At 37.4% G+C, this 11,610-nt stretch overlaps 1 protein-coding gene across 2 annotated transcripts in view; it reads left to right on the top strand.

Annotated features, from left to right (window-relative positions):
- The first annotated feature begins 490 nt into the window (after positions 1-490).
- LOC148368272 (rho guanine nucleotide exchange factor 7-like) overlaps positions 491-11,610 on the top strand; it is a 40,811-nt gene continuing 29,691 nt past the window's right edge. For both annotated transcript variants that reach the window (XM_088330162.1, XM_088330161.1), the window contains exons 1-4: positions 491-766; positions 1,198-1,281; positions 11,310-11,394; positions 11,466-11,581. In XM_088330162.1, coding sequence (XP_088186288.1) covers positions 602-766; positions 1,198-1,281; positions 11,310-11,394; positions 11,466-11,581 — 450 coding nt within the window. In that variant the 5' untranslated portion in view covers positions 491-601. The remainder of the gene's footprint in view (positions 767-1,197; positions 1,282-11,309; positions 11,395-11,465; positions 11,582-11,610) is intronic.

Raw genomic sequence — 11,610 nt, 5'->3', positions numbered from 1 at the left:
CGGGTCGAAGCCGGAGGACAGACGGGAGCAGAAGCAGGTGGGAGACAGGGTTGAAAAAGGCTTGCCTAGTGTTAACTGAGGTTTGCAGACGGACTGACAACAGGTGACGGATAGGTGTGGGTTTAAATAGTGACAGGGAGCCAATCCGAGTCCGAGACATGTATATGTATGTGTGAGTGTGTCTGTCTGTGTGCATGGCAAAACATGGACGTTCAGGACAAAGTTAACACAAAAAAACCCTAAATTTTTTATGACTAAAACTGTTTTGAAAATTGTAATGATTTTTTCATTAAATTTGGAACATTTTTTTGATCTCAGCGCCCCCACAGCTCTCAACCTAAATTCTGAGTGACGCCGTGTCATAACAATAATAATAATAATAATAATCCTGAAATGACGTCACCGATCGAGGGACCTAAAGAGAGAGAGAGAGAGAGAGAGAGAGAGAGAGAGAGAGAGAGAGAGAGAGAGAGAGAGAGAGAGAGAGAGAGAGGAGGGGGATTGTGGATGCGGGAGATCGATTCGATGTCGGAACGTCGGAGTTTTAACAAAGAACCAGGAGTACAATAGGCTGCCTTTTCTGTTGTATTCTATAAGAGAGATGAATCCCGCGGAGCAAACGGTAACCTGGCTCATCACACTCGGGGTCCTGGAGTCCCCCAAGAAGAACATCCCGGATCCGGACCTTTTTCTCCAGACGTCTCTCCGGGACGGCGTGGTCCTCTGCAAGCTCCTGGAGCGACTTAGACCGGGATCCGCGGAAACGGTAGGATATTTTCGATAATATCGATCAGAAAATCGATAAGATTTATTGTTTTATAAATGAGAAGGTATCGCTTTGCTCAACAAGGTCAGAGAGGAGCGTGTCAAAATAAAAGCCACGCACCGCGACATCCCATCTTGTGTTGAAGTAACTCATTTCAGGGCGTTACAAGCATCGTATTCGTAAACGTAGCGTTAGAAATTAAGTTACAAAGAAACGCCAGAGAGAAGTAATAAAAAATCGTATCTGATTAATATTTACTTTGAAACGTCAACCGGAAACTCAGCTAAACAACCCCGCTAGCAAACACAGCGAATGCCGCGAAGGACTCCATTTAAATTCAACATGAATTTATTTCCGTCAAACTCTTTTCTTCCCTTAATTAAACATTCCAAAAATATTCTCCTCTTCTAAAATGATTTTTCTATTTGTAGTTCTTTCAGGAACCGAGGACTGACGGCGAGTTTCAAGTCAACATTAGCCAATTCATCCAAGGCGTCGGGGCATTTGGCGTGGAGGTCAGTTACCGGTACTTTCTTCTTATTTTCACGAGGTCGACAGGCTCTACTCGCCCAAGACACACCACAGGAAAAAGGATAGACTCAGCCACCCATAAGGGTCTTTGCATTGTCCACATTTCTTTCTCTCCTGAACGCGTCCGTATTCATTTGTACCTGCTTATAGACCCCCTTCATTGCTTACCACACGCGTGACGTCACAGTCGAAGGCGGAAGCAAAAGGGCGCCCGCGCTGGTTAGAAGACAGAGGAAAAGAGCGTTGTGTTTTCCTGTTCTTACGTCGTATCGTTTATTTCGAACAGCATCGCTTCCCACTATCTTTTAGATCACAGGTGTCAAACAGGCGGCCCGCGGGATTGGATCCGGTCATGAGACAACACTCAGAGAAGCGCAAGATAAAAACGAGCTGCAGGTTGAAATAGGTCCACTTGATTTTGCCAAAGCCAGGCGCCTCTCACAAAGGCTGTACTTGTATTTCTTTCTTTCTCTCTCTCTCTCTGGTCCTCCCTTTTTCTCTCACCTTCTTTCTCTCTCTCTCCTTCACTCGCTCAGTCTCTCTTTTTCTTTTTTTCTGCCTCTTCTTTTCTTTCTATATCTGTTTCTTTTTACCTTCTTTTGCTCTCCCTTCCTTTTTTCCTTTTTTTGTCTTTTCTCTCTCTCTCTTGCATCAACCTTCTCTTCCTCCCCTTCTCTCTTTTTCTTTCTTTCTTCCTCTTCTTCTCTTTCTATATCTGTTTCTTTTTATCTTCTTTTGCTCTCCCTTCCTTTTTTTTCCTTTGCTGTCTTTTCTCTGTCTTGCATCAACCTCCTCTTTCTCCCCTTCTCTCTTTCTCTCTTTCTATTTTTGTTTGGATTTCTTTTTCTCTCTTTCTTTCCCCCTCTTTCACTATTTCTCTTTTTATCTCTTTTGTTTAACATTCTCTGTCTCTCGCTCTACTTTATCCTTCTCTCTCTTTATCTCTTTCTCTGTCCCACCCATTCTCTTGTTCTCTCCCTCTCTTTCTCCTATTTCTTTCTCTCTTTTTCTTTCTCCTCAATCTACTAGTCTTTCTTTCTTTCTTTCTCTTTTTCCTTCTTTCGTTGTTTCTTTTTCTTTCTTTGTTTCCGTCTGTCTTTCTTTCTTTCTTTCACTCTCTCTCTCGTCCTCCCTTTTTTTCTCACCTTCTATCTCTCTCTCTTTCACTCGCTCAGTCTCTCTTTTTCTTTTTTTCTGCCTCTTCTTCTTCTCTTTCTATATCTGTTTCTTTTTACCTTCTTTTGCTCTCCCTTCCTTTTTTTCCTTTTCGCTGTCTTTTCTCTCTCTCTCTCTCTTGCATCAACCTTCTCTTCCTCCCCTTCTCTCTTTTTCTTTCTTTCTTCCTCTTCTTCTCTTTCTATATCTGTTTCTTTTTATCTTCTTTTGCTCTCCCTTGCTTTTTTCCTTTTTGCTGTCTTTTCTCTCTCTCTCTCTCTTGCATCAACCTTCTCTTTCTCTCCTTCTCTCTTTCTCTCCTTCTCTCTTTCTTTCTTTCTATTTCTGTTTGGATTTCTTTTACTCTCTCTTTCTTTCCCTCTCTCTCACTATTTCTCTTTTTATCTCTTTTGATTAACATTCTCTGTCTCTCGCTCTCCTTTATCTCTTTCTCTCTTTCTCCCTTTCTCTCTTTCTTTGTCCCACCCACTCTCTTGTTCTCCCCCTCTCTTTCTCGTATTTATTCCTCTCTTTTTCTTTCTCCTCAATCTACTCGTCTTTCTTTCTCTTTTTCTTTCTTTCGTTGTTTCTTTTTCTTTTCTTTGTTTCTGTCTGTCTTTCTTTCTTTCTTTCTTTCTCGCCATCTTTTCTTTTCATTCTTTCTTTCTTTCTTTCTTTTTTTCTTTCTTTCTTTCTTTCTTTCTTTGTGTCCATCTCTCCTTTTCATTCTTCCGACCTCATTAGTCCGGCCCCTGAGAGAATGTTTGTTCTATCTTGTGGCCCTCGAGTTAAAATGAGTTTGACACCCCTGTTTTAGATAGATAGATAGATACTTTCTTCATCCCCGTAGGGAAATTCCCACTTCCAGCAGTACCCTTGTGTTGAAAAATAAAATAATAAAATCAAAGTAATAGAATACAAAAATACCCAATATTACGTGTTGATATAGAGTATTTCAATAGTGAACAGGGTAATAAAAACAGGGTAATATGCAATGTGGGGGTGTGGTTTAATGTGGGCTTTTACTCCCCCGGGTGGAGTTAAAGAGTTTCATGGCATGAGGAAGAATTGATCTCCTCAGTCTGCCCGTGGAACAAGACTGTGACAGCAGTCTGTCGCTGAAGCTGCTCTTCCTATATTAGTTAGAATATGAGTCTGGAACTTGCGTTTTCATCACATGAGCGCCCCCATTTGTATCAGTGTTCAGGTGGTGTAATTACACTTGAAATGGTCGATCCAAGGTTTTTATAATGACCCTTTTCTAATGTTAGCGAGGATAAGCGAATGGATGCGGTTGTTTTCGAGTTTGGTTCTTTCACGTGAAGAAGAAAAGACGAAGGAGAGGAAAGTCATAGGATGATGTCATGCAACGCGGCAACACTGCGGCCAGACGATTTTTCAATTAAGTTGATTAGAAGTCGGCCATGAGGCTCGCTGCCAAGTTTCTCCGTTAGTGGCAGGCCTGATTCATCAAAGGCGGACCGTGCAGTTTGCCCCTAGACACAGAAATACTACAAAAATACTATCGTGGAAACACAATTAAAAATACTACAGAAATGCCATAAAAATACTTCTATGGAAATACTACACAAATACTACAGAAAGGCTGCGATGGAAATACTACAAACATACTAAAGAAATGCTACAAAAATAATACTATTAGAATACTACAGAAATACTACCATGGCAATACTACAAAAATACTACAGAAATGCTACAAAAATACTACTATGGAAATATTACAAGAATACTACACAAAATCCTACAGAAATGCCGTAAAAATACTTCTATGGAACTAATACAAAAATACTACAGAATTACTACAAACTACTTCTATGAAAATACTACAAAAATACTACGGAAATACTACAAAAATACTCTTATTGAAATACTACAGAAATACTACAGAAATGCCATAAAAATACTTCTATGGAAATATTACAAAAATACTACAGAAAGGCTACTATGGAAATACTACGATCATACTAAAGAAATGCTGCAAAAATAATACTACAGAAATACTACCATGGAAATACCACAAAAACACTACATAAATACTACAGAAATGCTACAAAAATACTACTATGGAAATATTTCAAGAATACGACACAAAATCCTACAGAAATGCTGTAAAAATACTTCTATGGAAATACTACACAAATACTACAGAAAGGCTGCAATGGAAATACTACAAACATACTAAAGAAATGCTACAAAAATTATACTATTAGAATACTACAGAAATACTACCATGGAAATACTACACAAAATCCTACAGAAATGCCGTAAAAATACTTCTATGGAACTAATACAAAAATACTACAGAATTACTACAAACTACTTCTATGAAAATACTACAAAAATACTACGGAAATGCTACAAAAATACTCTTATTGAAATACTACAAAAATACTACAGAAATACTACAGAAATGCCATAAAAATACTTCTATGGAAATATTACAAAGATACTACAGAAAGGCTACTATGGAAATACTACGAACATACTAAAGAAATGCTACAAAAATAATACTATTAGAATACTACAGAAATACTACCATGGAAATACTACAAAAATACTACAGAAATGCCGTAAAAATACTTCTATGGAACTAATACAAAAATACTACAGAATTACTACAAACTACTTCTATGAAAATACTACAAAAATACTACGGAAATACTACAAAAATACTCTTATTGAAATACTACAGAAATACTACAGAAATGCCATAAAAATACTTCTATGGAAATATTACAAAAATACTACAGAAAGGCTACTATGGAAATACTACGATCATACTAAAGAAATGCTGCAAAAATAATACTACAGAAATACTACCATGGAAATACCACAAAAACACTACATAAATACTACAGAAATGCTACAAAAATACTACTATGGAAATATTTCAAGAATACGACACAAAATCCTACAGAAATGCTGTAAAAATACTTCTATGGAAATACTACACAAATACTACAGAAAGGCTGCAATGGAAATACTACAAACATACTAAAGAAATGCTACAAAAATTATACTATTAGAATACTACAGAAATACTACCATGGAAATACTACACAAAATCCTACAGAAATGCCGTAAAAATACTTCTATGGAACTAATACAAAAATACTACAGAATTACTACAAACTACTTCTATGAAAATACTACAAAAATACTACGGAAATGCTACAAAAATACTCTTATTGAAATACTACAAAAATACTACAGAAATGCCATAAAAATACTTCTATGGAAATATTACAAAGATACTACAGAAAGGCTACTATGGAAATACTACGAACATACTAAAGAAATGCTACAAAAATAATACTATTAGAATACTACAGAAATACTACCATGGAAATACTACACAAAATCCTACAGAAATGCCGTAAAAATACTTCTATGGAACTAATACAAAAATACTACAGAATTACTACAAAATACTTCTATGAAAATACTACAAAAATACTACGGAAATGCTACAAAAATACTCTTATTGAAATACTACAAAAATACTACAGAAATGCCATAAAAATACTTCTATGGAAATATTACAAAAATACTACAGAAAGGCTACTATGGAAATACTACAAACATACTAAAGAAATGCTACAAAAATAATACTATTAGAATACTACAGAAATACTACCATGGAAATACCACAAAAACACTACATAAATACTGCAGAAATGCTACAAAAATACTACTATGAAAATATTACAAGAATACTACACAAAATCCTACAGAAATGCCGTAAAAATACTTCTATGGAACTAATACAAAAATACTACAGAATTACTACAAACTACTTCTATGGAAATACTACAAAAATACTACGGAAATACTACAAAAATACTCTTATTGAAATACTACAAAAATACTACAGAAATACTACAGAAATGCCATAAAAATACTTCTATGGAAATACTACACAAATACTACAGAAAGGCTACAATGGAAATACTACAAACATACTAAAGAAATGCTACAAAAATAATACTATTAGAATACTACAGAAATACTACCATGGAAATACCACAAAAACACTACATAAATACTACAGAAATGCTACAAAAATACTACTATGGAAATATTACAAGAATACTACACAAAATCTTACAGAAATGCCGTAAAAATACTTCTATGGAACTAATACAAAAATACTACAGAATTACTACAAACTACTTCTATGGAAATACTACAAAAATACTACGGAAATACTACAAAAATACTCTTATTGAAATACTACAAAAATACTACAGAAATACTACAGAAATGCCATAAAAATACTTCTATGGAAATACTACACAAATACTACAGAAAGGCTACAATGGAAATACTACAAACATACTAAAGAAATGCTACAAAAATAATACTATTAGAATACTACAGAAATACTACCATGGAAATACCACAAAAACACTACATAAATACTACAGAAATGCTACAAAAATACTACTATGGAAATATTACAAGAATACTACACAAAATCTTACAGAAATGCCGTAAAAATACTTCTATGGAACTAATACAAAATACTACAGAAATACTACAAAATACTTCTATGGAAATACTACAAAAATACTATGGAAATGCTACAAAAATACTCTTATTAAAATACTACAGAAATACTACAAAATACTACAGAAATGCTACATAAATGCCATAAAAATACTACGGAAATGCTACATAAATACTACTAGGGAAATACTACAAAAATACGACAGATATACTGCAGAAATATTACAAAAGGTCTACAGAAATACTACTATGGAAATATTACAAAAATACTAAAGAAATGCTACAGAAATGCCATAAAATACTTCTATGGAAATATTACAAAAATACTACAGAAAGGCTACTATGGAAATACTACGAACATACTAAAGAAATGCTACAAAAATAATACTATTAGAATACTACAGAAATACTACCATGGAAATACTACAAAAATACTACATAAATACTACAGAAATGCTACAAAAATACTACTATGGAAATATTACAAGAATACGACACAAAATCCTACAGAAATGCCGTAAAAATACTTCTATGGAAATACTACAAACATACTACAGAAAGGCTACTATGGAAATACTACAAACATACTAAAGAAATGCTACAAAAATAATACTATGGAAATAAGACGAAAAAAAATCAGCCCTTTGAGACTTCTTGTGATTAAGGGCTATACAAATAAACATGACTTGACTTTTCCATCCATCCATTATCTGCACCGATTCTCTTCAGTAGGGTCCCGGGGGCGCTGGAGCACATCCTATCTATCTTCTGGCAGTAGGTTGGGGACACCCTCAACTGCTTGCCAGCCAATCAGAGTGCACACAGGGACAGACAACTCACTTCCTCATTCACACCTAGGGAGATTTCAGTTAGGCCAATCAACCTGAAATGAATGTGGGAGGAAACCCACACAAGCACGGGAAGAACATGCAAACTCCACACAGGAGGTTCTATCCCGTGACCTCAGAACTGTGCCGCACACGCGCTAACCACTGCTGCACCCCTCGTTTTGTGACCCTTCAAACATGTAAAATGTAACTAAGTTTGTAACTGAATTAATTTATAGTCAATGTAACTAGTTACCTGGGAAATGAATGATTTCCGTGACTTCAAAATGAGTTATTGTATGTCAAAGTATTTGAAATTTTCTGTGCAAATATATATATATAGATAGTTTATTCATCCCCGTAGGGAAATTCACACTTCCAGCAGGATCCTAGTGTAGTTTATTAACAGATGAACAGGATGGCCTCGGGGTGCTGTGTTGTAGTTTAGCAACAGCGGAACGGATGATGTCGCACGCTAGGCCAAAAGTTGGCCGTCCCTGCGGCAGATGGAAATCTTTGTGCCCAGGGTTACACCGCCTCGTGTTCACGTAGATAGCGAGTCCGCCTCCTCTCCGCTTCCTGCAGGCTTTCGTGTCTCTGTCTAGCAGCGCTGAAGCCGGGTAGCTCCGGTAGCTCCGGGTAGCTACACGTTAGCATCCGGGATCCTAGACGTGCGCCACGTTTCCGTAAACACAGCAAACCGCGTTAGCTTCAATGAGAGACGTGTTCGCGTTAGCGTGTCGTATTTAGCGTGTGGTACCCTGAGTAACTCTCTGAGTGGGCATGAACACAAACATGTTCAGTGTTAAAGAGGGAGATTAGCGGGGGGAGCCCAGATTTGGGGTAATCCTGCCTCAGACTCCAAAGCAGTTCTCTCTTTTTTAAGCCCAAAGCTACTTTTTCTTACTAATTAGCGCAAAGGGCAACCACTTAGAGCTCTTTTTCTAAATTAGCGACTTAGCTAGATGGCTCGCTGTTTAGCTAAAAAGGAAGCTTGATAGTTAGCTAGAAAGGTAAACCGGTAAATAAAATCCATAGCTAAATGAGTAAAAGGCCATTTAAACAGCTAGATACGAAGCTAACTACAAAGCTAGAATACTAGCTATGAAGAAGGCTTAAAATCTGCTTGACAACTAGCAAAAAAAAAGCAGAACGTTAGCTTGATAGCTTGCAAAAAATTGTAAAAGCTAGCTGGCTAGATTGCCGAATAGCCAGAAAAAAAGGTTGATAGTTTGTTAGAAAGCTAAAAGGGTAAAACAAACAAAAATGAGCTAAATAGCTAGCTTAAATAGTAAAAATCCAACTAAATCGCTAGATAGAAAGCTAACATAAAAGCTGGTTAACTCGCTAGAAAGAAGGCCAGAATTTAGCTTGATAACTCGCAAAAATGATAAAATATTAGCCAGAAAGCATGCAAAAAAATACAAAAAACTAGCTTGATGAATAGCTAAAAAAGGTTGATAGTTAGCTAGAAGGGAAACAGGTAAAACACTAAAAGGGAGCTAAATAGCTAGCTAAAAAAAGCAAAAAGTCTCCTAAATAGCTAGATAGAAAGCTAAAAACAAAGCTAGTTATCGAGCAAAGATGGAGCTCAAAGTTTAGCTAGTTCACTAGTGAAAAGGGTACAATAAAACGTAGCTAGGTAGCATACAAAATAGTGAAAAGCTAGCTAAATAGATAAGAATGTAGCTCGAGAGTTATCGAGAACGGCAAACAGGTGAAAAAACAAAAGAAAAGGGAACTAGATAGCTATTTAAGAAATTAAAAAGCCAACTAAATAGCCTGTTAGCTAACTCGATGTTTTTAGCTTTCTATCTAGAAAGCAGGCCAACCCTTAGCTTAATAACTAGAAAAAAATCTAAAATGTTAGCTAGATAGCATACCAAAAAAATGTAAAAAGCTAGCTAGATAGCTTGCTAAATAGCTAAAAATGTAGCGCTAGTGTTATCTAGGACGGTAAACAGGTAAAATTCTTAAAAGAGGCTAGATAGGTTCAATAATGGGTTCTAAACTGAATGTAAGGTTCCAAAATGGGTTTAGAACTAGGGTTACTGGTTGCTACAGGGTTGGGGCTAGGGTTAGGGTTAGGTACTAGGGCTAGAGCTCCATAGTAGGGTTCTAAACTTAATGTAAGGTTCCGAAATGGGTTTAGAACTAGGGTTACTGGTGGATACAGGGTTAGGGCTAGGGTTAGGAACTAGAGCTAGAGCTCCATAATAGGGTTCTAAACTGAATGTAAGGTTCCAAAACTGGTTTAGAGCTAGGGTTACTGGTTGATTTAGGGTTAGGAACTAGAGCTAGAGCTCCATATTAGGGTTCTAAACTGAATGTAAGGTTCCAGAATGGGTTTATAACTAGGGTTACTGGTTCATACAGGGTTGGGGCTAGGGTTAGGGTTAGGAACTAGTGCTAGAGCTCCATATTAGGGTTCTAAACTGAATGTAAGGTTCCAAAATGGGTTTAGGATTGGGTTACTTGTTGATACAGGGTTAGGGCTAGGGTAAGGGTTAGGAACTACAGCTAGAGCTCCACATTAGGGTTCTAAACTGAATGTAAGGTTCCAGAATGGGTTTATAACCAGGGTTACTGGTTGATACAGGGTTGGGGCTAGGGTTGGCGTTAGGTACTAGAGCTAGAGCTCCATATTAGGGTTTTAAACTGAATGTAAGGTTCCAAAATGGGTTTAGAGCTAGGGTTACTTGTTGATACAGGGTTACTTGTTACTTGTTGATACAGGGTTAGGGCTAGGGTAAGGGTTAGGAACTTGATCTAGGGCTCCATATTAGGGTTTTAAACCGAATGTAAGGTTCCAGAATGGGTTTATAACTAGGGTTACTGGTTGATACAGGGTTGGGGCTAGGGTTAGGAACTAGTGCTAGAGCTCCATATTAGAGTCCTAAACTGAATGTAAGGTTCCAAAATGGGTTTAGAGCAAGGGTTACTGGTTGATACAGGGTTAGGGCTAGGGTTAGGGTTGGGAACTAGAGCTAGAGCTCCATATTAGGGTTTTAAACCAAATATAAGGTTCCAAAATGGGTTTAAAGCTAGGGTTACTGGTTGGTACAGGTTTAGGAACCAGGGCTAGAGCTCTGTATTAGGGTTTTAAACTGAATGTTAGGTTCCAAAATGGGTTTTGAGCCAGGGTTACCGGTTGATACAGGGTGAGGGCTTGAGTTACAGCTAGTGTTAGGGTTAGGAACTAGAGCTAGAGATCCATATTAGGGTTCTTAACCGAATTTAGGGTTCCAAAATAGGTTTAGAGCCAGAGAATGAGGGAGAAAAGAGAGTGATGGAGTGAGAGAGAGAGTGAACCTACAGAAAAACAGGAACCCGAGTTGTCACAAGTGGTAGGCCTGTTTTATGGGAGACTGAATGAATCAAAAATGCTTCTAGAACTGGACACAGACATGCACCTTACTGTGCCATGGTTTAGTGACACTAAGATAACGGAAACCATCGCTCGAATTTGTCTTTTGTGATCCTTTCTCTAAATTCCGCAGTCCTTCGAGGTGAGCGACCTCCTTCAAGGCCTCGACTTCACTAAAGTCCTGAACTGCCTGCTCGCCCTGAACAAAGCCACTGAAGGTGACCCTCTCTATTCGTTATGATTATCCTCCAAAGAAAAGAACGATGGTGATTTTCTTGCTGCTGCGCAGATTCAGGTGTTTCTGCTGGCGCGGCACAACAGCCCACCCTGAGGATTCAATCTTTGGATTCTTCCAAGAGTTCAAGTCGCTCTTCCAAAGTGCAGCTCCCTCACTATCACAGCCTTGTAAGTGCTTAGGCGGACGTAGATAGATA

The sequence above is a fragment of the Urocampus carinirostris genome, chromosome 3, assembly GCF_059441175.1.
Source record: "Urocampus carinirostris isolate Australia breed hairy pipefish chromosome 3, RoL_Ucar_1.0, whole genome shotgun sequence".
Lineage (NCBI taxonomy): Eukaryota > Metazoa > Chordata > Actinopteri > Syngnathiformes > Syngnathidae > Urocampus > Urocampus carinirostris.
The sequence above is the reverse complement of the archived record's forward strand: the minus strand, read 5'-3'. Positions and strand labels throughout refer to the sequence as shown.